This window comes from Ammodytes marinus (assembly GCF_949987685.1).
Source record: "Ammodytes marinus genome assembly, chromosome: 10".
NCBI lineage: Eukaryota > Metazoa > Chordata > Actinopteri > Uranoscopiformes > Ammodytidae > Ammodytes > Ammodytes marinus.
Window position 1 is genome coordinate 10,085,512 of NC_137214.1, and position 25,921 is coordinate 10,111,432.

The 25,921-nt window shown below is 39.9% G+C and overlaps 2 protein-coding genes across 2 annotated transcripts; both read right to left on the reverse strand.

Annotated features, from left to right (window-relative positions):
* Window positions 1-392: 392 nt before the first annotated feature.
* On the reverse strand, window positions 393-14,743 carry LOC307256658 (uncharacterized protein). The gene is made up of 7 exons (XM_080035710.1): window positions 14,495-14,743; window positions 8,342-8,608; window positions 7,713-7,994; window positions 6,276-6,442; window positions 6,078-6,149; window positions 5,908-5,952; window positions 393-2,406 (listed from the first exon to the last, which is right to left on the reverse strand). Exons 1-7 carry the CDS (start codon window positions 14,532-14,534, stop codon window positions 2,245-2,247), a joined length of 1,035 nt encoding a protein of 344 aa, XP_079891836.1. The 5' UTR covers window positions 14,535-14,743; the 3' UTR covers window positions 393-2,244.
* A 612-nt stretch (window positions 14,744-15,355) lies between these two features.
* Window positions 15,356-24,443, reverse strand: LOC307256164 (uncharacterized protein). Its single transcript, XM_080035051.1, has 7 exons — window positions 23,756-24,443; window positions 22,506-22,772; window positions 21,725-22,003; window positions 18,981-19,147; window positions 18,783-18,854; window positions 18,617-18,661; window positions 15,356-17,032 (listed from the first exon to the last, which is right to left on the reverse strand). The coding sequence occupies exons 1-7, from the start codon at window positions 23,793-23,795 to the stop codon at window positions 16,871-16,873; spliced, it is 1,032 nt and encodes a 343-aa protein (XP_079891177.1). The 5' UTR covers window positions 23,796-24,443; the 3' UTR covers window positions 15,356-16,870.
* Window positions 24,444-25,921: the final 1,478 nt, after the last annotated feature.

The window sequence follows — 25,921 nt, forward strand, 5'->3', positions numbered from 1 at the left end:
AGGTAGGCCTACTTGAGTAGTTCCATTTCCAGTACCTGTACTTTTAGTTCATAGAAATATTGTGTATATCTTATGTCTAACTTCACTGCATTTATTTAACCCTCTAAAAAATGTTTTTAGCTAATAAAGATATAGCCTAATAGGCTATACATAAATAATGTTGTGTTTGGTTTACATGTAAACGATTGAATGCTGAAAGAAGCACATTGCACCTGTAGATGACTTCATGGCGTGTCACTTTGTATCACAAATGTTTTGATACGAGTTATTTATATGAGGTAATATATTTAACCCTATAAAGCCTGAACCATGAAATAAATGACGAAAAATGAAATTATTTATTGGACCTTCTGACAAAAAAAGCAATTTGCAGACATGAGTTTTAATTTGTATCATTTGTGATACGTCCAGTCATTTATTTTACAAAAAAATGTTTATGTACAAAACAAACAATAACATATTAAACACACCATTGTTAACCTATTCAACTTTGAGTTCCTTTTAAAAACCTTTTTGAGTATTTAATACATGGAAGATGACCAGTTTTAATTGAGAATGACAACATTATACAGAATACAGGATATGTATCTGCTATAATGAATCTATCACGCAGCAAATGAAAAACCCATAAATGGAACCAGTATGTTGGAAGAGCATTTCAGAGAGGATTTCAGTTGGCCGCTTTTTTTTTTAATCACAGCCACTTTATTTAGCTATTTATTATGCGTATGAAAAAATAAAACACAGGTTATAAATATCTCAATTTCTACTCTAAATATACTTAATCATCTAATTTCAACATTTAATTGGTTTACCTGAATGATAAAAAGTACGTTTGCTGCTTTATGAAATGCATAATGTATGAACTGAAGAAAAACAATTACGATTGACAAATTTGGAGATTCCTTGTGTTGTAGTATACCTGCTGTACTTATTTTGATACATACTTTTTCCACACGGTTTTACTACAAAAAAAACACTACATTCATATTGAAGTGTCAGTTACAATTTTGATATTTTCCTTACGTTAACTTTTTTAAAAAAATACATGAAATAACCCTTTTGGATCACTCCATGAAGACACCCATCTTGGATGTCTGAATTGAAGGCTCTCTGGGGCATGAATGAATGCCTCTGGTGGATATCCGATCACTGTATGTATTTGATTGTATACATCAGGTTTTTCAGGAAAAAATAGATCACACTGATGATGAAGAGGTCTCAAAAATCATATATCAAATATGATACGTATGGCGCTACACAGGGTTAAGGCCCAACATCGACATGAGTGCAGTGCAGAGTTGTTTGTAGGAAAAGGCAACCGGTGCTGACATACAGTATGATATCTACACAAACGCTATGATACAACTTTAAAACATTTAGATATGTGTGTGCGCAGGACTCTTGCATGCCTATAAAAAGGTTATTTTGGCGATATGTTAAGTATCCACAGCTCATGTGAAGTTAATTCTCACTAAACATCAAATACAACAAACCACTTTAAAATACACTATCTGATGAAAGACAAGGCAACAATGACTACTTTTCAAACATAGAGAGCTTTGCAGAGAGATGGAGAGATAAGGCTATGTTATGTTTACTGTCTTCCCTGAAAAATTATCAAGTCAAGGTCTGGTCTGCGACAAATGAACCGCAGGAACGAAGAAAGATATTCACTTGATGAGAATACAGCACTGTCTCTCAGCGAGAGGCAAGAGGTAGGAAGTCACTGTAAATAATGCAGACACTCTCAGTTTGGAGAACACACTTTTTTAACGGAAGATTGCTCTTTGACCTATGGCTTAAAACCTGTGAACCTTTGTCTCACACATGTGGCCATCGAATGGCTTAAATGTTTATAGCAAAACTTAAAATAGATTAGACTAACGCAGGTGCAAAATATGGTCTCCACTTTTTTTGAACCATTTGCCCTAAAATTTGTCACATGGAACATAATTGAATTAGCAGTATGTAAAAGAAAAGATCTGTCAATGTGTGAGTAGTAATTAAACGTGTTGCTTTCTGTGTCTATCCCCTAATATCAAACAGAATGGATCAGGAAATGCACCTTTTCTTGCGACTACTTGCCGGGCAGTTAGATGAGAAGATTGATAGCACTCTCATGTCAGTTCAGTGAATATGAAGCAGCCATCGTTGAAGGGACACATTACCCATAATGACAAATGTCACACCGATCAAAGAATTAGTAACATTTTTGAATGTTCCATTTTAAAATCAAGGCCTTCACAGGAAGTTGAGTTTGTCTGAGGTATAAACATTACAGACATTATATTCTGTACTGAGCATTGGAGCAGAGGGAAAGGAAAGTTCAAAGCGCGGCCCGGGGTCGGAGTCGACAGGGACGGGGACTGTCGGTGCTTCGGGCTGCGCTGCTGGAGCAGGAACCTGGAGAGCAAAGACAAACATGTTACTGTGTATCACCAGGAAAAGGCCTGAATTAAAGGGGCAGTGTGTAAAATCGGAATATTTAGAGTCACCTTATGGGGAAAGTTCTAGATTGCAACGCTCCCTTGGTAAACCCATCACTTTAAAAGGTCACATATTATGCTAAATGCACTTTTTAAATGTGTTCTAACATATCCATGGGTCCACGGTGTGCCTAGAGACTGCCAAAATATTTTAAAAAATAACAATCTCTCCTTTTCTCACTCTCCCCCTTTCTGAAACCCCCACCCCTCCCCCCCAATATACTCCAGTCAGAATTCTCCTCGTTTCTGACCTCAAAAACTGGAAAGCCAGAAGCTTCCACTGTGCAGCCCACACCCCTATTTCTTATTGGTCCACGGCCCTGACAGACAGAGGGCGAGGCGTATCTGGCTTCGCTTCCGGACAGGGGGCGGGGGGAGCTCAAAGATTGTATATTTACGAGGGGAGCTGCAGCTCTTTTTAAAAAATAGGCCATTGTGAGATTAGCTGAACATCAGCATAGTACAATAAATAATCTGAAAGTTTTTTTCAGCAAACAATTAAAGAAAAACGTATTAGGGACCACTAAGACCATATAATATGGTGTATAATAGAACCGAAAAGTGTATAATATGGGAGCTTTAAAGTAATTACAGAAGCTACAGTGGCCTTCAAGGACAAGAAACTAGTTACTAAAGCTGGCATCATCCACCACTGCCTCAAGTCTTTCCCCAATATCAAATGGTGAGCTGAAACATATATGTATATAGTTATTTATTCAATAGTACTTCTTCTTCATCTTCTGTGCAACTGTAGGAACATGGCGGTGCAACATGGTGGCCTCCGCGGAGGGTATCCTATGTAGATATAAAAGGCTCACACAGACTTATGAATATAATATTCTGTTTCTACCAAATCTGTTATGTAAATTCTACACACTGCAACTTTAGGTCTAAAATACAGATATTAGCTTCTGTTGATGCCACGTGGAGAATAGTGACAACCAAAACATTTAAAAAAAATTAAGTTTCAAATTGAAAGGCTGTTCTATTGGACTGCATTAGATTATACAGAACATCTTACGCAATGAAGTAAATTACTTTTTATCTTTGGCCAACATGGATGAGAAGTCCTTTGAGAAGTGCTCAGAAAAAAGGAATTCACAATGAGTGCGAAAAGGACAGCTTATAAAAAGACCAACTTGGGCTTATATGATTGTTAGATCACCAGTGTTTTCGAGTTTCAATTATATTTTACATTGTGTGCTGCTAGGTTCAGATAACACAGGAAATCTGTGGAATAATTCATAGCCAGAATGAGAGCGCTAAACAGGGACAGGGCATTGTTTTCAGTTCCCAAATACTGGGTAGACGGTGGAGAAATTGACAAGCTAAAGCAAAAAATATCAAAACCCACATTCTCTTACATAAAGTAGAAAATCCCAAACCACAAAAGAAAATGGCGGCGCAGACAATTTACTAGCGGGTGTTGATGAGTGGTCATGTCTTGAGCAACAGCGGCGAAACTCAGGCTGTCTGACTAAACTTATGCTGAAACAGTTCGACACTAGGAATGTAACGATACAACAACTCACGATTCGATTTGTATCACAATTTTTGACCCACGTTTCGATCCATACAACGATTTTTGAAATTTGAAAAGCATTTTATTTAAATAACATTTATAATAACATTTAAAGCGGCTACGAGTAACATTTAAATATCTTTTAAACAGCCTCATGTTTCCTCTGATAATCATGAATTACCTTTAACAGCAAACGGGACCATCAGTGCAAAGAAAGACGTTTTTATATAGTTTTTATTACTGCTTTTGGTCTGGTCGCACACCCAGTCCGATTTTCGGTTCGCTCGTGCAGGCTCTATGGCAGGGGTCACCAACCTTTTTGAACCTGAGGGCTACTTCATGGGTACTGAGTCATACGAAGCGCACCCAGTTTGATACACTCTTCTGAAATAACAAATTTGCTCAGTTTGCCTTTAGTTATATATTATTATTAATGATTAGTGATATTCATCTATGTGAAGACACTGATCATGTTAATGATTTCTCACAATAATTATCAACAATGACTTAAAAAAATGTGGGAAACAGATTATTATGCTATTTTTAGAACAGGCCTGCGGGCGCCTCATATGGTCCTTGCGGGCTACCTGGTGCCCGCAGGCACTGTGTTGGTGACCCCTGCTCTATGGTCACATATCCGTATTGGTTGCAGATTTCAGTGTGGCGCTGCAACGTGATTTGAGAAGCCTATCCCTCTAGGTGAGGGAAGGGGAGCGGGAGCCTTGTTTGAGACAGTTATTTGTCGTCATAATGACTGGTAACGGGGCTGAACCATCAAAGAAAAAAAAGAGAATGCAATGAAGAAAAGCGAAAAGGGAGAGTGACTACGGGCAGGACGAGGACGTTGCCAAGCAACGTGTATACAATTTCACGAGAGCGAAACTAGACTGTGTTTACTCCTAAATGAATGAGCGGTTGGTACTAACACAAAGTTTGCTTTGCTTCACCATCATCAGATAACCATTATCTGAAATAGTCATTATTTACATCAACAACACAAACACATTACCTCATCGTGATCCATATAACTGCCGTCTCTCTTTCATTCGCTTTCTGTGAGGACACAGCTCCGTGAGAGAGGGTAGTTAGGTGACGCTGCTGCATCAACTCATTGCAATCAGGTGTGTGTACTGACTGGCATTAGTTGATGCAGTGTCAAAACCACTCTCACGGAGCCGAAAAGAGTCCTCACACCTTCAACACACGTACATGCACTATATTGCGCCCTTCTCAATCCACACTCGCGCGCCTGGCACGAACATTTGCGACAGCAGGCGTCGTAAAAATACTACCGCTTTTGTCCAAAGGGGACGCCAACGTGCCATCTTACTCGTAGTGGCTTTAACTTAATGTATCATTTAATGACAAATAACCTGAACAGATTTGAACACAAAGAACAATATAAGCAACATGTATAAATAAATAACCAAAGATATAACACTTCTCTCTTCTCTGTAACAAAACACAGAGAGACAGTAATTCTGCATAGCGTTTTTTCTCCATAGCACATGCATCCTAAAGGCAAATTGGGCCACTGTAAGGGGAATTGAATTATGATTCCTCTACCATACCGGCATCCAAGAGGAATCTTTCGGCAGCATCTTTTTTTAACAAGATAATAGCACGGGTAGCAAGTCACTTATCACAACACTGCTGAATCCCCCAATGTTGAGAAATGAGACATTAAAGGAACCCTGTGGAGGTGTGACCACTAGTTGCGCTATGGAGCAAGGTTTTTTTATGAATAGGTCACACTTGCGGGTTTCAAACCTTTAGGACAAATCATCTAAACAAATGCTAACACTGCTAATACTACGTGAACTCTGCAATTATTTTTATCAAGTGTTTGAGTGTCTGTGTGTGTATCCATGTTTGCTCAGACAGATCAGGTCATACCTCAAAATAAGATGGCGGCACATTCACGGTAGTTGGATTGTGTATCTGCAGAGAGGAGAGACACACAACATATTAGTAGGGGAGAGGGGAGAGAATAAACACACACACACACACACACACACACACACCACACACAACACACACACACAACACACACAACACACACTTACCAGAGGGACCGTCGGAGTATAAGAAGGCTGAGCAGGGTAGAGTCTGACTGGTTCTTGCCTCGGTCTAACAGGCTGCAGTTTGAATGAAACAACAATGGGGGCACATGACTTAAACAGCAGGACGTTTAACTGAACATTATTGCACACACATAGGCTGCTCATGACTGTCAGGTAGTTTTGAATGCAGAATGTGTTCACCTCATGGTCATAATGCATAACAGCAGGTTCAGCCTCAGCAGTCACAGCTTTGTCCTTTTTGGAGGAGCTCTTCCCACAGCAGCAGCGCTTCAAGCAACAACAAAGGATAATAGAACCGAGGAAGACGCCAACACCAATCCCAATATGAACTGGATCAAACGAGAGTCCTGAAAAAAGGAATCCACAGAAAATGCACCAGCAAGAGTGTAAGTCATTAATCGCGCAATTTGCAAAAATGTCAAATATTTTCTTCTGCTTTGCTTCCCTCAAATGTGAGGAAACCCCTGCATTCCTGCCATGTGAATCACTGTACAGTGATGTTACAAATGTCGGAACGTGTGGTAACTTATAACCAGGTTTAAGACAATAGTAAATAGGTACAGTGCGTGAAAGTGAAAAGTAAAAAAGGTGTATACCCAGGGGGCAAAACCAATTTTTTTTTTGGAAAACAGACATGGGCTGTTGTAAAAGGTTGTTCACCAGAAATGATATCTAGGACCTTCAAGGATCACAACCTGGGTGGACAACCTGGTCAACTACCTGCTGGAAAGCCACGGGGGTGGAAATAGAAAATCAGAACCACGGTTTACAGTTTTTTCTATGATCGCTAACCCACATTGGGCACAACTGGAGCTCAATGTGCAAAACTCTAACTAGAGTCTGCAATACCAACAGTCACTGAAGCTGAACAGTTCACTTCACCTGCAAAATAGGCTCAGTGCACCAAACGGTAACACTTTACAATAAGGTACACAAAATTGTAGTAGCTACTACATACCTACTACATAGATATGTGTTACCTACTACATAGGTTTTTTTTTGTGTTACCTACTACATATGTTTTTTTTTTGTGCTACCTAACACATAGGGGTTTTTTTTTGTGCTACCTAACACAGGGTTTTTTTTGTGCTACCTAACACATAGGGTTTTTTTTTTGTGCTACCTAACACAGGGTTTTTTTTTGTGTTATCTACTACATATGTTTTTTTTTGTGCTACCTAACACATAAGGGTTTTTTTTTGTGCTACCTAACACATAGGTTTTTTTTTGTGTGTTACCTACTACATAGGGTTTTTTTGTGTTACCTACTGTATAGGTATTTTTTTTGTGTTTTTGGTAGCACAAAAAAACCCTATGTAGTAGGTAACACAAAAAAAAACCCTATGTACCCACCCAGGTTGTGATCCTTGAAGGTCCTAGATATCATTTCTGGTGAACAACCTTTTACAACAGCCCCCATGAAATCACTTTGCCCCCTTGGAATGTAAACACACTGCTCAGGGTACACACATTAGGTAATAAAACCGAGTTGTCTATAGTTCTGAAACATTTGGAAACTGCCTTGTATAAACCAAAAAAAAGGCTACAAGATGATCATTTATTATACAATCAGCTGACAATTATTTTGAACAACAAAAAAGAAAACTTGTTACTCACCCTCTATTGTCAAATACATAATTACGGCAGTGCCACCTTCTCCATCTGTGAAATCCAAGCGCCCGCTGCAAACCTTTGGGAGGTCTTTGTTTATAATCCCACATGGCCTTATCAGTTCAAACCCGTCGCAAACCTCATATTGTGTCTTCAGCTGGCCTGCAGAAACTATCACAGTCTCATCCCCATTGTCACCGAAGTGCTTGATGTTGCAGGACTCCGCTGGCAGATCAGAGTAGAAGCTGAAGTGATCACCAGGACTCTTTGTAACGGTCTCTTCGAGTGCTAAAAAAGACAGAGGATATCAAAGTGATTCTCTACCCAAAAACCAAACACTCATCCTGTTTTTTTGATATGAGTGAGTAGTATACACACTTGATGTGTCCAAAGAAAATGGAGTGCAGTCTTCTTGTCCAGTTATGAGTTTTCTAACAAACTCAGTATTACCATGACCCATAAGGCCGTGTAACTGAAAAAAGTAGGATATTCACATTTTTTTTCTTCATGTTCTTATGTATTAGGCCCGGTTTGATATTACACTCAAATGCTTAAGACCAAATGACCATGAAAAAAGTTTGTATGGCACGGTGTTTTAAGAGAAAAGAAACGTGAGAACTTCCAAGGATCCTTACCAAATACATGAAGGTCGATTGTGGCAAGTGATCTATGATCTTTGTCTTTCATGATGTAGCGACCAATGTCTCTCTGAGTCACTGCTTTTATCACATAGTGGTTGCCCTCCACCTGCCCCCTGCTGTTCTCTTGGGCAGGTTCGTCGCGTGTCCACAAGACGGTGCTATCTCTGGCGTAATGATCTGATTTGCTGAACTCAATGGATTGGGCCTTTCTGGGCATCCTCATGGTGTATGTGTTCCCGTACTGCTCATCCGATGCTAGGCCTAGAGAGAAGAGGACCAGCAGAAACAAAATCACTGACAGGTTACTCCCAGGAATCTCCTTGTTAAATGTAAGACTTTTTAATACCTTTTAAATGCCACTGAAAATAAAATGTAATGCCAACATCATGACCATTCTTGCAGAAGTAGGAAGGTAATGGAAATGCTGACGTTTTATTTTAAAGTACTTTAAATAAAGAACATTTATTTCACAGTATATCACCATCATATCATAGGTCCTTAACATTAACCAGCTGCAAATGCTCAGGAATGAGTTCAGAGATGTGCAAGAAAGGCAGCAAATACCACAATGAAAAAATACGTTGATCCAAGGGAAAGTCCTGCAATCAAAAACTAAAGGGGGAGCCAGCTATCCTAGAGAATGCTTGTTGTCCAAATACTGTAAGTCAAAATCAGTGAATATCTCCTCATGATTCTCGACCTATCAATATTGTGTGTACTGTGCGCTGAAGAAAATCTGGTGTCAATATACAGCCTAGGCTCTGTAAACTGGTATGTAAACAAAATTATTAAAAGTGGCCTACAGACCATTTAAAAATTATTTAAAAAAGGCACCAAGGCCTAAAGCATTGCACTCAGACTCAGCCACATAACTCAAAACACCAGCGCAACACAGGTGGTATGATGGTATGCAGTGCATTTAACCTATACCCTACTCATTCTATGTTATAGTATGAGCTCAGCTGATCTATGTTTTGTGCATAGGACTACACATGAAAGTATAATCAGTAAGCACTGCATAGTCTACTACAGGTGTTAAAGAATTATTGTGAGGGAAGTAGTGCAACATTTTTCTCCAAAATTGTAGGACTAGTAAGACTGGAAAGAAGACTAGAAAATGCATTTCCTGCTGAAAATGCGTGTGAATGCTGAAACAGCTTACGCTAAACTGGATAGCTGAGTATGAAGATTTGAAAAAGGTCTATAAAAGGTTTATAAAGTTGTTTAAGTTTATAAAGGTCATAATTGTGTAAAATAAGTTTAAAAAGGAGTTGAAAAGTTATATAGAGGTTTGAATAACATTTCTTGCTGAAATTATGAAGAAGTTGAAAGACATGGATAAAAATCTTAAAACTATATGAAATAGTAATTGAATAGACCTGGAGCTAAACTACCTTGATGGCTTGATTGTATATGAATCAGCTAAAGGAGTATGAAGATGTGGAAAAGTAAGAAACAGTCTTAAGTATGAACAGTAGTGAATTGTTTAACTCTTATAGGAATGATGTTGAATATTTAAAAATGTCTAGATAAAATTATAATTGAAAGACATGAAAAAAAAATTGTGTGAAATAGGCCTTCAAAGAGCAGAGTGTTTGCCCCATTTCAACTGTGCCTCTCCGAACTGTCTAATAAAGCGGAAAAAAATAAAAAAATAAATCAAGAAAAAAAAGTGAAATTGCCCTTTAATGGGCAGAGTGAGTCACCAAGGTGAGTGTATGTCTTATTGAGGGTCTGTGATCAGGCAGAAATCCCACCTTTTAGAGGCCTCAGAGAGGTAATTTCATCCAAAACGTCACCTCAAACCGCTGCCTCTAACTGACGGACCGTGAGTCTAACTGACAAAATTATTTTATTGTTAGAACCAGAAGAATCTGATGATACCTAGGGGGCAAAACCCCTTTTTTTGGAAAAACAGACATGGAGCGTTGTAAAAGGTTGTTCACCAGAAATGATATCTAGGACCTTCAAGGATCACAACCTGGGTGGACAACCTGGTCAACTAGCTGCTGGAAAGCTACAGGGGGGCGACATAGAGCAAATCAGAACCACTGTTTAAGTGAATGGGGATGGGATTTTTTTAAACTTATAGATATCATTATGAAACTTTGCAAGTTGATTACTGACATTAAAACAACAACAACTTTTGTATTACAGTATTTTCCAAAAAGTTTGAATAAATATGAAAAATCATCAATATCTTACTAATGATGCGTAAATTTGCAAATCTGCAAAGCCCCAAAATCTAGATGTTGGACAAAAGCAGAGTCAATTTGTTTTTGAATTTTTAAAACAAAACAAGTGTCCAACTGCCTGAAGCCTTTCCTAATCACAGTTCAAATTTGATCAATAACCCATAGAAAATGAATTTTTTACACTGTTTTTTCCAAAGGAATGTCTAGCCGTTTCCTAAAATACCAGCTGGAGACTCCAAAAGGACACTTTTGGTCCATAGCATATGAAATAAAACTGTGTAAAAAATTTATTTTCTATGGGTTATTGATCAAATTTTAACTGTGATTAGGAAAGGCTTCAGGCAGTTGGACACTTGTTTTGTTTTCAAAATTTAAAAACAAATTGACTTTGTTTTCTTCCAACATCTAGATTTTGGGGCTTTGCAGATATGCAAATTTTGGCATCATTAGTACCAGTGCTGAGTTGGAAGGCTGGTTAAGAACAGTGGACAAGTCTGGGCTCCCTGGAAAATTCAAGGCCTGGGTCTACCAGCATGGAATCCTCCCAAGAATCCTCTGGCCCCTGCTCATCTATGAGGTCCCCATGACTGTGGTGGAAGGATTTGAGCAAAGGGTTAGCAGCTATTTACGGAGATGGCTGGGATTGCCACGCAGCCTAAGTAACATTGGGCTGTACGGGAACACCAATAAGCTCAGGCTTCCCTTCAGCTCAGTCAGGGAGGAGTTCATTGTGGCACGGGCACGGGAACATCTGCAGTACTCAGGATCCAGAGACGCCAAAGTGTCGGGGGCAGGGATTGTTGTGAAGACAGGGAGGAAGTGGAGGGCAGCGGACGCAGTCCAGCAGGCAGAAACTCGACTGAAGCACAAGGCCATCCTCGGAACAGTGGCGCAAGGCAGAGCCGGACTTGGGAGCCGAGCAGCGGCCCGATATGACTCTGCCAGCGGAAGGGAGAGGCAGAGGTTGGTGCAGGAGGAGGTGCGAGCTTCAGTGGAGGAAGAGCGAACAAGCAGAGCAGTGGCCATGCGGCAGCAGGGAGCCTGGATGAAGTGGGAGCAGGCGATGGAGCGGCGTGTCACCTGGAAGGATATCTGGCAGTGGAACCCCCAGAGGATCAAGTTCTTGATTCAGGGGGTCTATGATGTCCTCCCGAGCCCATCCAACCTGTGCATATGGGGCAAAATAGAAACACCTGCATGCCCCCTGTGTTCAAAGATAGGGACACTGGAACACATCCTGAGCAGTTGCTCCAAGGCGCTGGGTGAGGGCCGGTATCGATGGAGGCACGACCAGGTCCTCAAGTCCATCGCTGAAGCAATCGGCAAGGGGATCAAAGGCAGTCGACACACTCAAGCCACGGCTAAGACCATTCACTTTGTCAAGGAAGGACAAAGGCCGGAGAAAACTCCAAGAAACCGATCTGCTGGTTTGCTCCCCACGGCCCGAGACTGGGTGATGACAGTTGACCTGGAGAGGCAGCTGAAAATTCCACCACACATCACCCAGACGAGATTGAGACCTGACATCATCTTGGTCTCAGAGGCCACAAAACAACTAGTCTTGCTGGAGCTGACAGTTCCATGGGAGGAGAGGATGGAGGAGGCTCAAGAAAGAAAGAGGGAGAAGTACCAGGAGCTGGTGGAGGATTGTCGGAGAAACAGGTGGAAGACCAGGTGCATGCCAGTGGAAGTGGGCAGTCGGGGGTTCGCCAGTCATTCCCTGAGCAAAGCCTATGGCACACTGGGAATAACAGGTGCAAACCGACGAAGAGCCATAGGAAACAACGTGGAGGCAGCGGAAAAAGCCTCCAGATGGCTCTGGTTGAAGAGGGGAGAGCAGTGGGGGCAGTAGTATGCCGCTTGGACACAGACCGGGGTCTGATCAGCCTCGGTCGGGTCGCCTGGAGGAGGGTGTCTGTTGTAAGACCCGAAACACCCAGTGATTCCAGGATACAACACTGATGATGTGTCCAAGCCTGTGCATCAGTAGATGTATTGTTAACCGTAAGATATTGATGATTTTTCATATTTATTTAAATATTTTGGAAAACACTGTAATACAAAAAGTTTTAGTTTTAATGTCAGTAATCAACTGGCAAAGTTTCATAATGATATCTATAAGTTAAAAAAAATTGCCCATTAGCCCATCCCCATTCACCCCTATTCACTTAAACCTGCAGTGTGTAGAATTTTGGGTTTTATTTCCCAGCAGATTTTGTAGAAAGTAATTATAATATCCATAAGTACATTTAATTTAGTGCATAATAGCTGAAAAAAATGTTTTGAATTATTATTTTTTCCCTTAGAAAGGGTCTCATATATGTCCATATTTCTGCATATTTTGGACCAAGGCCTAGTGCCGCCATATTGAAAGTGTCATAGTTGGAATGTCATCAGGTGCATTGTTTAAAATGTAGAATTGTTCTTGTCCTTGTCCTTGAAGGCCACTGTAGCTTCTGTTATTATTCAAAAGGGTTGGGGTTACCCAGGGAGCGTTGCATTCTAGAACTTTGTAGAACTTTCTTGATGATGTCATATTACACACTGCACCTTTAAACAGTGGTTCTGATTTGCTATGTCGGCCTGCTGTAGCTTTCCAGCAGCTTGGGTTGTCCACCCAGGTTGTGATCGTGGAAGGTCCTAGATGTCATTTTTGGTGAACAACCTTTTACAACGCTCCATGTCCATAAAATCACTTTGCCCCCTGGGTATGAAGACACAGTGTGAAGATTATGTCTGTAATGTGAAGAATATGAGAACCAGAGCATTTTAAAGGTGTGGTACAGTCTGCCTTTCTCCAGAAATGTCATGTCTCAGTTATCAAGGCGGCAGTTGGTTGGACACCATTTAGCTTGGAAGCCCAAAACTTCCATTGTGTATGTCCGATTGCTTCAGTAGTCACATCTATGCGACCGGCAGAATATGTCCTACATTTTGATGTAAAAATTATCCGCGTAGGGTTTAATTTGTGGGAGTGAGAGCTGAGAGGCAGTTATGTGGAAGGTTTTGGTGTATTTTTACAACAGTTCTACACTGTAACAGTTGCGTCTGAAATCGCGCACTTCTGTACTTACACTTACTTTTTTGAGTGCACTTTGCGCAAAACCGGAGAGTGTGCCAAAATGAAGTGCAAGTTCCTCTGTCGTGCACTCAAAACGGTCTAAAACTTGAGTGTGGAGCGATGGACACTTTCCACACTCAACAGCCGCCAGCTTGCCTACGTAACGGAGAGGACGGGACATTATAATCAAAATAGAGGAGCTTGAAGCAACCGTGGAGACGGACGCGCTCCACAAAAGTTAAATTATATATTGTTTTAGTTTTTCCGCGACTAATGTGCCTGTTTTGGCTATCGGTAACGCAAGCAGAAAAAAATAAAAAAAGAAACCGAAGAAGAACCGTCCCATCCGGATCCCATTATAAATTTAGCTTAAAACTAAAACTATGTTTGTTTAAAGACTGTTTAAGATTTTAAAAAGTTGAATAGGAATTTAATAGCTGTAATTAATGTGAATTGTTTAACGTTTGAATGGAGTCTCTAGTTGAAAAAATGCGAGACGAGATAGGTTTCAAAGCAGAGGAAGTTTTAGCGGTTTGGAATGCTGCTCCTATCCGCTTCAATGTTAAAATAATTTGTTAAAAAGCTGAATATTTGAAATATTTGAAAAGGTAGAAACATTTTAAAAGAGGTCCACACATGTCCTTAAAGAGCTGAACATTTTGGTATTTGTATGGTTAAAATAGCTGAAGATTTGAAGGAGTGCTCCAGCATTCACACTAAATACATGGGAAATGAAATGGTCCACACTAGCGGGTAAATGTAGGCGATGGGAAATAGTTAGCCTACTTCCTGAGGCTACCACCGATTCACCGTTACTTGTCTTTACTTACGGCTGAATCTTTATTAAACTGAATAAAAACTCTTACAAGTCAGTCTTTTACACTTACTCACCCACTGACAAACAGGCGCTCAGCAACAACAACACAATCATCCTCTGCTGTCAATCCAAACCAGAAGTCCAGAGAAAACGAAAACCGCCTTCGACCAGTTAGGCGCACTGTGCGTTCTTGTAGTTCATCAAGACATTACCAAAAACGGGGAAACACTTCAATCATGCATGCCCGGTATTAGAGTGGTTGTTCAATGCTTATGTCGTAGCCATAGAGGTCGTAGCCTATACCCTTATTACAACAGCTTGCATTGCGGGGGTAGGAATCTTGGTATTTGCACCCATCCCACAGGGCGTGGTCTTATCAATAGAGGAGGCCTTCAGCTCGTGATGCGTTCGAGTGCGGTCGGAAATGTCATCAGGCCCTTAACTAGGTAACGTTGTTCGAATCGGCCTATAGCCTACCACTGGTGGAAAGTAGCCTAGGCTACATCATGTAGGCTTCTACATGTCAGACACTGTTCTTTTTTTAGGTAGGTCTACTTGAGTAATTCCATTTCCAGTACCTGTACTTTTAGTTCATAGAAATATTGTGTATATCTTATGTCTTACTTCACTGCATTTATTTAAAAAAATGTTTTTAGCTAATAAAGATATAGCCTAATAGGCTATACATAAATAATGTTGTGTTTGGTTTACATGTAAAAGATTGAATGCTGAAAGAAGCACATTGCACCTGTAGATGTCTTTATGGCGTTATCACTTTGTATCACAAATGTTTTGATAAGAGTTATTTATATGAAGTAATATATTTAACCCTATAACGCCTGAACCATGAAATAAATGACGAAAAATGATATTACGTATTGGACCTTCTGACACAAAGAAAGGGAAAAAAAGCAATTTGCAGACATGAGTTTTAATTTGTATCATTTGTGATACATCCAGTCATTTATTTTACAAAAAAATGTTTATGTACAAAAAAACAATAACATATTAAACACATCATTGTTAACCTATTCAACTTTGAGTTCCTTTTAAAAACCTTTTTGAGTATTTAATACATAGAAGATACCAGTTTTAATTGAGAATGACAACATTATACAGAATACAGGATATGTATCTGCTATAATGATGGACATATAATGTATCTATCATGCAGCAAATGAAAAACCCATAAATGGAACCAGTATGTTGGAAGAGCATTTCAGAGAGGATTTCATGAAAATACCCTTTTGGATCACTCCATGAAGACACCCATCTTGTATGTCTGAATTGAAGGCTCTCTGGGGCATGAATGAATGCCTCTGGTGGATATCCGATCACTGTATGTATTTGATTGTATACATCAGGTTTTTCAGGAAAAAATAGATCACACTGATGATGAAGAGGTCTCAAAAATTATATATCAAATATGATACGTATGGCGCTACACAGGGTTAAGGCCCAACATCGACATGAGTTCAGTGCAGAGTTGTTTGTAGGAAAAGGCAACCGGTGCTGACATACAGTATATCTACACAAACGCTATGATACAACTTTTAAACATTTAGATATGTGTATGCGCAGGACTCTTGCATGCCTATAAAAAGGTTGTTAAGTATGTTATGTTAAGTATCCACAGCTCATGTGAAGTTAATTCTCACTAAACACTAAACATCAAATACAACAAACCACTTTAAAATACACAATCTGATGAAAGACAAGGCAACAACGACTACTTTTCAAACATAGAGAGCTTTGCAGAGAGATGGAGAGATAAGGCTGTTATGTTTACTGTCTTCCCTGAAAAATGATCAAGTCAAGGTCTGGTCTGCAACAAATGATGTGTCCCTAACAGAACCGCAAGAACGAAGAAAGATATTCACTCGATGAGAATACAGCACTGTCTCTCAGTGAGACGCAAGAGGTAGGAAGTCACTGTAAATAATGCAGGCACTCTCAGTTTGGAGAACACACTTTTTTAACGGAAGATTGCTCTTTGACCTATGGCTTAAAACCTGTGAACCTTTGTCTCTCACACGCCATCGAAAGGCTTAAATGTTTATAGCAAAACTTAAAATAGATTAGACTAACGCAGGTGCAAAATATGGTCTCCACTTTTTTTTAACCATTTGCCCTAAAATTTGTCACATGGAACATAATTGAATTAGCAGTATGTAAAAGAAAAGATCTGTCAATGTGTGAGTAGTAATTAAACGTGTTGCTTTCTGTGTCTATCCCCTAATATCAAACAGAATGGATCAGGAAATGCACCTTTTCTTGTGACTACTTGCCGGGCAGTTAGGTGAGAAGATTGATAGCACTCTCATGTCAGTTCAGTGAATATGAAGCTACAGCAGCCATCAGTAAAGAGACTAAATACCCATAATGACAAATGTCACACCGATCAAAGAATTAGTAAAATTTTTGAATGTTCCATTTTAAAATCAAGGCCTTCACAGGAAGTTGAGTTTGTCTGAGGTATAAACATTACAGACATTATATTCTGTACTGAGCAGTGGAGCAGAGGGAAAGGAAAGTTCAAAGTGCGGCCCGGGGTCGGAGTCGACGGGGACGGGGACTGTCGGTGCTTCGGGCTGCGCTGCTGGAGCAGGAACCTGGAGAGCAAAGACAAACATGTTACTGTGTATCACCAGGAAAAGGCCTGAATTAAAAGGTGCAGTGTGTAAAATCGGAATATTTAGAGTCACCATATGGGGAATGTTCTAGATTGCAACGCTCCCTTGGTAAACCCATCACTTTAAAGTAATTACAGAAGCTACAGTGGCCTTCAAGTACAAGAAACTAGTTACTAAAGCTGGCATCATCCACCACTGCCTCAAGTCTTTCCCCAATATCAAATGGTGAGCTGAAACATGTATGTATATAGTTATTTATTCTATAGTATTTCTTCTTCATTTTCTGTGCAACTGTAGGAACATGGCGGTGCAACATGGTGGCCTCCGTGGAGGGTGTCCAATGTAGATATAAAAGGCTCACACAGACTTATGAATATAATATTCTGTTTCTACCAAATCTGTTATGTAAATTCTACACACTGCAACTTTAGGTCTAAAATACAGATTTTAGCTTCTGTTGATGCCACGTGGAGAATAGTGACAACCAAAACATTTTAAAAATGTTAAGTTTCAAATTGAAAGGCTGTTCTATTGGACTGCATTAAATTATACAGAACATCTTACGCAATGAAGTAAATTACTTTTTATCTTTGGCCAACATGGATGAGAAGTCCTTTGAGAAGTGCTCAGAAAAAAGGAATTCACAATGAGTGGGAAAAGGACAGCTTATAAAAAGACCAACTTGGGCTTATATGATTGTTTGATCACCAGTGTTTTGGAGTTTCAATTATATTTTACATTGTGTGCTGCTAGGTTCAGATAACACGGGAAATCTGTGGAATAATTCATAGCCAGAATGAGAGCGCTAAACAGGGACAGGGCATTGTTTTCAGTTCCCAAATACTGGGTAGACGGTGGAGAAATTGACAAGCTAAAGCAAAAAATATCAAAACCCACATTCTCTTACATAAAGTAGAAAATCCCAAACCACAAAACAAAATGGCGGCGCAGACAATTTACTAGCGGGTGTTGATGAGTGGTCATGTCTTGAGCAACAGCAGCGAAACTCAGGCTGTCTGACTAAATTTATGCTGAAACAGTTCCACACTAGGAATGTAACGATACAACAACTCACGATTCAATTTGTATCACGATTTTTGACCCACGTTTCGATCCATACAACGATTTTTGAAATTTGAAAAGCATTTTATTTAAATAACATTTATAATAACATTTAAAGCGGCTACGAGTAACATTTAAATATATTTTAAACAGCCTCATGTTTCCTCTGATAATCATAAATTACCTTTAACAGCAAACGGGACCATCAGTGCAAAGAAAGACGTTTTTATATAGTTTTTATTACTGCTTTTGGTCTGGTCGCACACCCAGTCCGATTTTCGGTTCGCTCGTGCAGGCTCTATGGTCACATATCCGTATTGGTTGCAGATTTCAGTGTGGCGCTGCAACGTGATTTGAGAAGCCTATCCCTCTAGGTGAGGGAAGGGGAGCGGGAGCCTTGTTTGAGACAGTTATTTGTCGTCATAATGACTGGTAACGGGGCTGAACCGGGTCTGTGTGTATTGTGTGTGTCCATGTTTGCTCAGACAGATCAGGTCATACCTCAAAATAAGATGGCGGCACATTCACGGTAGTTGGATTGTGTATCTGCAGAGAGGAGAGACACACAACATATTAGTAGGGGAGAGGGGAGAGAATAAACACAGACACACACACACACACACACACACACAACACACACACAACACACACACACACACACACTTACCAGAGGGACCGTCGGAGTATAAGAAGGCTGAGCAGGGTAGAGACTGACTGGTTTTTGCCTCGGTCTAACAGGCTGCAGTTTGAATGAAACAACAATGGGGGCACATGACTTCAACAGCAGGACGTTTAACTGAACATTATTGCACACACATAGGCTGCTCATGACTGTCAGGTAGTTTTGAATGCAGAATGTGTTCACCTCATGGCCATAATGCATAACAGCAGGTTCAGCCTCAGGAGTCACAGCTTTGTCCTTTTTGGAGGAGCTCTTCCCACAGCAGCAGCGCTTCACGCAACAACAAAGGATAATAGAACCGAGGAAGACACCAACACCAATCCCAATATGAACTGGATCAAACGAGAGTCCTAAAACAAGGAATCCACAGAAAATGCACCAGCAAGAGTGTACGTCATTAATCGCGCAATTTGCAAAAATGTCAAATATTTTCTACTGCTTTGCTTCCCTCAAATGTGAGGAAAACCCTGCATTCCTGCCATGTGAATCACTGTACAGTGATGTTACAAATGTCGGAACGTGTGGTAACTTAAAACCAGGTTGAAGACAATAATAAATAGGTACAGTACGTGAAAGTGAAAAGTAAAAAAGGTGTATACCCAGGGGGCAAAACCAATTTCTTTTTGGAAAACAGGCATGGGCTGTTCAAGGATCACAACCTGGGTGGACAACCTGGTCAACTACCTGCTGGAAAGCCACGGGGGGTGGAAATAAAAAAATCAGAACCACGGTTTACAGTTTTTTTTACGTTCGCTAACCCACAGTGGGCACAACTGGAGCTCAATGTGCAAAACTCTAACTAGAGTCTGTAATACCAACAGTCACTGGAGCTGAACAGTTCACTTCACCTGCAAAATATAGGCTCAGTGCAGAAAACACTATGAACAATCCTCATTGAGATAACACACACTGTCATTCAGAACACACTCAGAGTATAAACACTAACATCGAACCCCAATACACAAATTACAAAATGTTAATCTTTACCGTTTGAATAATCTGAGTTACTGTACTTCACACAAATTACGTAATATTTTCTTTGAGGAAAGAGTGAAATTCTTTCACATGAAATTGTTTATTTTATAACATACCAGTTTTTTAGGTAAATAAAAAGAAATGAAAATCTGAAGTTTGCTTCAATAGATACATATTTTATATTTTTATAACATTTCCAAATGTAGTATTTATCTGTGTGAATATTCTATAATTGTAATACAGAAATCAATTCCTGTAATGTTGTCATTTACTGTAAGGATGCAACTCTCACCTGTTTGTTTGCTGGAAAATTCATATTACAGATGCAACTTTAGATCTTGCAGATTGGTTTGCACTTTCACCCCTGCCTCTTTCAATGAGAGACCATGATTCACAACAGGGTCTATCAGTGTTGCCCTTACTGTATTTCATTACAAATTACAGCTCTATATCTTCTAGGTCTTCCTCCAAGCATTTACACTCTCACTGCCACTCTTCTCCCTCCAACCTGTCTTCATTGGCCCATTTCATAAAAAAAAGTATTTTTGAGCTTTCCCTGTATGTTCACTAACAAGTCTAAAACAACCTTCTTAGTGTTTCAGTTGAAATTGCAATCCACAGTGTTTGAAATGCACTAGGCTGAAATCCATTCGGTTTTGAATGTGTGGTTTACAGTTGTGACAGCAGTGTGTTAGCATTTGAACAGAGAGCTGGAAATCCACAGTGTTGTGCAGGCTGTGGTTAAGACATGAGATAAGTAGAGTTTGGAAATGTGTGTTTAATCAATGAAAAACGAGCTAGAGTTTGGTCCACATGAACTGCTGCTGTGCATAGTGTTGTTAGAGTTTTGCACATGTAGCTCCAGTTGTGCCCCCTGTGGTTTAGCGATCGAAAAAAAACTGTAATGCGAGGGTAAAATTGAAAAATTTGAACTTAAAGATATCATCATGAAACTTTGCCAGTTGATTACTGGCATTAAATAGAGATTTTTTTTTTTTTTAAATTTGAATGTAGGCTATATGCATATTTAGCATATTTCACAAAGTATGCACAAATTTGCATATCTTTAAAAAACTAAAATCTAGATATTGGATAAAGCCAGAGTTAAAATCTTTATTGCATTTTTACAACATTTTAGAGTCCAAACAGAACAGATTTGGGATATGGCCCTTTTTCATTTTATAAATAAAAAATACTATGTACAGGTCTTAAAAATGCCTTTTCAGCATGTTTTGAAGGAGAAAATGTCTCTTAACTCAGACAATAAACAACATATGAAAACATCCTTCTGTGATGACGTTCAGAATAGTGCCAAGAATGATTAAGGAAAGTTAAATTGATGTAAGTGATTTAGAAGTTGAGATTTTTTGGTCAGAGTAGTGAAAAAAACTATCAAATCATATCTATCTAACCACTATCAAACCAAAATTATCCCACCATTTCTCACAGAGGAAGTTTGTTATGTAGACACTTATATAATGTCAAAATGCAATAAAGATTTTATCTCTGGCTTAATCTAGATTTTTGAAGATATGCAAATGTGTTTATGCTTTGTGAAATATGCTATATTTGCATATATATTCAAATATTTTTTTAAACAACTTCAATACAAAAAAAAACATGGTTCCGATGTTCTATTCCCCCCCCCCCCCCCCCGTAGCTTTCCAGCAGGTACTTGACCAGGTTGTCCACCCAGGTTGTGATCCTTGAAGGTCCTAGATATAATTTCTGGTGAACAACCTTTTACAACAGCCCCCATGAAATCACTTTGCCCCCTTGGAATGTAAACACACTGCTCAGGGTACACACATTAGGTAATAGAACCGAGTTGTCTCTGAAACGTTTGGAAACTGCCTTGTATAAACCAAAAAAAAAGGCTACAAGATGATCATTTATTAATACAATCAGCTGACAATTATTTCGAACAACAAAAAAGAAAACTTGTTACTCACCTACTGTCAAATATATAATTACGGCAGTGTCACCTTCTCCATCTGTGAAATCCAAGTGCCCGCTGCAAGCCATTGGGAGGTCTTTGTTTAAAATATCACATGGCCTTTTCAGTTCAAACCCGTCACAAGACCCATATTGTGTCTGCAGCTCGCCTTCAGAAACTATCCAAGTCTCATCCCCATTGTCAGAGATGTGCTTGATGTTGCAGGACTCCGCTGGCAGATCAACGGAGAAGCGGACGTATTCACCATGACTCTTTGTAACGGTCTCTTCGAGTGCTAAAAAAGACAGAGGATATCAAAGTGATTCTCCACCCAAAAACCAAACACTCATCCTGTTTTTCCTCAGAACTCTGTGTACGTTTGTGAGTTTTTGTCTTTCACGTGGCATGGCAGCAGTGGTCAGTGTTTTGGGGTAATAGGCTAACTTGTGTGTCTTCTCTTGGTTTTAGTGATGTTTAGAAAAAGATATGAGTTAAATATTGACACCAACACAATCAGTTCATGCTGGTGAGTATACACACTTTATGTGTCCAAAGAAAATGGAGTGCAGTCTTCTTGTCCAGTTATGAGTTTTCTAACAAACTCAGTATTACCATGACCCATAAGGCCGTGTAACTGAAAAAAGTAGGATATTCACATTTTTTTTCTTCATGTTCTTATGTATTAGGCCCGGTTTGATATTACACTCAAATGCTTAAGACCAAATGACCATGAAAAAAGTTTGTATGGCACGGTGTTCTAAGAGAAAAGAAACGTGAGAACTTCCAAGGATCCTTACCTTTTACATGAAGGTCGAATGTGGAAAGTGATCTATGATCTTTGTCTCTCATGATGTAGAGACCACTGTCTCTCTGAGTCACTGCTTCTATCACATATAAGTTGCTCTCCACATGCCCCCTGCTGTTCTCTTGGGCAGGTTCGTCGCGTGTCCACAAGACGGTACCATCTCTGGCGTAATGATCTTTGCTGAACTCGATGGATTGGGCATTTCTGTACATCCTCATGGTGTATGTGTTCCCGTACAGCTCCTCATCCCATGCCAGGCCTAGAGAGAAGAGGACCAGCAGAAACAAAATCACTGACAGGTTACTCCCAGGAATCTCCTTGTTAAATGTAAGACTTTTTAATACCTTTTAAATGCCACTGAAAATAAAATGTAATGCCAACATCATGACCATTCTTGCAGAAGTAGGAAGGTAATGGAAATGCTGACGTTTTATTTTAAAGTACTTTTAATAAAGAACATTTATTTCACAGTATATCACCATCATATCATAGGTCCTTAACATTAACCAGCTGCAAATGCTCAGGAATGAGTTCAGAGATGTGCAAGAAAGGCAGCAAATACCACAATGAAAAAATACGTTGTTCCAAGGGAAAGTCCTGCAATCAAAAACTAAAGGGGGAGCCAGCTATCCTAGAGAATGCTTGTTGTCCAAATACTGTAAGTCAAAATCAGTGAATATCTCCTCACGATTCACGACCTATCAATATTGTGTGTACGCTGAAGAAAATCTGGTGTTAATATACAGCCTAGGCTCTGTAAACTTGTATGTAAACACAATTATTAAAAGTGGCCTACAGACCCTTTAAAAATTATTCAAAAAGGCACCAAGGCCTAAAGCATTGCACTCGGACTCAGCCACATAACTCAAAACACCAGCGCAACACTGGTGGTATGCAGTGCATACCCTACTCATTATATGTTATAGTATGAGCTCAGCTGATCTATGTTTTGTGCATAGGACTACACATGAAAGTATAATCAGTAAGCACTGCATAGTCTACAGGTGTTAAATAATTATTGTGAGGGAAGTAGTGCAACATTTTTCTCCAAAATTGTAGGACTGGAAAGAAGAATACATGGGAAATGAAATGGTCCACCACACTACGGGGTAAATGTAGGCGATGGGAAATAGTTAGCCTACTTCCTGAGGCTACCACCGATTCACCGTTACTTTACTTACGGATGAATCTTTATTAAACTGAATAAAAACTCTTACAAGTCAGTCTTTTACACTTACTCACCCACTGACAAACAGGCGCTCAGCAACAACAACACAATCATCCTCTGCTGTCAATCCAGAAGTCCAGAGAAAACGAAAACCGCCTTCGACCAGTCCGCGCACTGTGCGTTCTTGTAGTTCATCAAGACATTACCAAAAACGGGGAAACACCTTAATGCATGCCCGGGGCCTATCCGAATAGTATTTTTAGCATAGGAAATTTCCTTTCCTATCGAGATGACCCGGAAGTACTCGGCAGATAGGTGATCCGAATTCTCAAAATGCTTAGGAAAGGCATAGGAAAGGAGCCTCGATTCATCCTTTAACCCTCCTTTAGCATAGGTTACTCCGGACCAAAAATGCGAAAGGAAAGGAGATAGTGGTATCCCATAATCTTCTTCTTCTTCTTCTTTGATTTTAGGCAGACTTGACGCATAGCGTATTGCTGCCCCCCACTGTTTGTTATGTTACTCTAAATCCTTGAGTATAGTCCAGTGTTGTGAAGATAATCCAACAAGTCCTTCGTTTTATCCCATGACTCCAGGGCCCTATCCGAAAACTTTTTTTTGCATAGGAAATTTCCTTTCCTATCGAGATGACCCGGAAGTGCTCGGCGGATAGGTGATCCGAATAACCAAAATGCTTAGGAAAGGCATAGGAAAGGAGCCTCGATTCATCCTATAACCCTCCTTTAGCATAGGTTACTCCTGACCAACCTATGCTAAAGGAACGGAGATAGTGGTATCCCATAATCCTTTACGGCGGCAAGATTTAAAGCAACAGGCCACCGCCGGAGTTTACCGACTCTACACGAATACGAACGAGAGGTCAAACAGAAGAGAGGAGAGAAGAAGAGAGGAAGATTTAACTCGGCTAAAACAAAATACCCCCCCTCCCCCATTAAGATAATAAAGAACTCATAAAAGACCAAGATCATAATAGTTATTTTCGTAGCACATAATTTACACCATAAGAAAATAAAATACCAACTTCACATTTAATGAAGTTACTGGGGGCAGTTCATTTCAACATCAACATAAGTGTAGCCTCTTTTTATTCCACATGTGAATTGGGATATATGGGAGTGATTCTCACTCTGTTGGCGACAACCTGATTAAAATCAATATGAAAAGAACGCTTGGATCAAACGAGCATTTGTTGTAGTCAATTTTCGGAGAATAGTGTAGTTTCCTTTATAGGTCCATGGTAGTTTCACGCTAGTGAATCACGTCAGCAATACTCGCCGTCGCGCAATGACGTCGGTTAGGAAAAGTGGAGTCGAATTCATTTGAAACAGTGCTGTCTTTTCCTATGTTCGATAGGAAGCACCTTTCATATCTCCTTAACCCCGATGACGTTTAGGGGTTAAGGTATAGGAAAGGAGGTTCATAGGTTAGGAGATTGGACTATTCGGATAGGCCCCCGGTATTGGCACCCATAGACATTTATTATGGTTGCGTTCCGAATCGCATAGCCTACTTTCTACTACACTCAACAAAAATATAAACGCAACACTTTTGTTTTTGTTCCCATTTTTCATGAGATGGACTTCAAGATCTAAAATTCATTCCAGATACACAATTGTACCATCTCTCTCAAACATTGTTCACAAATCTGTCTAAATGTGTGATAGTGAGCACTTCTGCTTTGCTGAGATAATCCATCCCACCTCACAGGTGTGCCACATCAAGATGCTGATCTGACATCATGATTAGTGCACAGGTGTGCCTTAGACTGTCCACAATAAAAGGCCACCCTGAAATGTGCAGTTTTGTCTCACAGCAAAATGCCACAGATGCCACAAGCATTGAGGGAGCGTGCAATTGGCATGCTGACAGCAGGAATGTCAACCAGATCTGTTGCTTGTGCATTGAATGTTCATTTCTCCACCATAAGCCGTCTCCAGCAACTTCACACAGCCATTGAAGAGGAATGGACCAACATTCCACAGGCCACAATTGACAATCTGATAAACTCTATGCGAAGAAGATGGGTTGCACTGCATGAGGCAAATGGTGGTCACGCAAGATACTGACTGGTTCTGAGTCCCCAGACCCCCAATAAAGCAAAAAAATGCACATTTCAGAGTGGCCTTTTATTGTGGACAGTCTAAGGCACACCTGTGCACTAATCATGATGTCAGATCAGCATCTTGATGTGGCACACCTGTGAGGTGGGATGGATTATC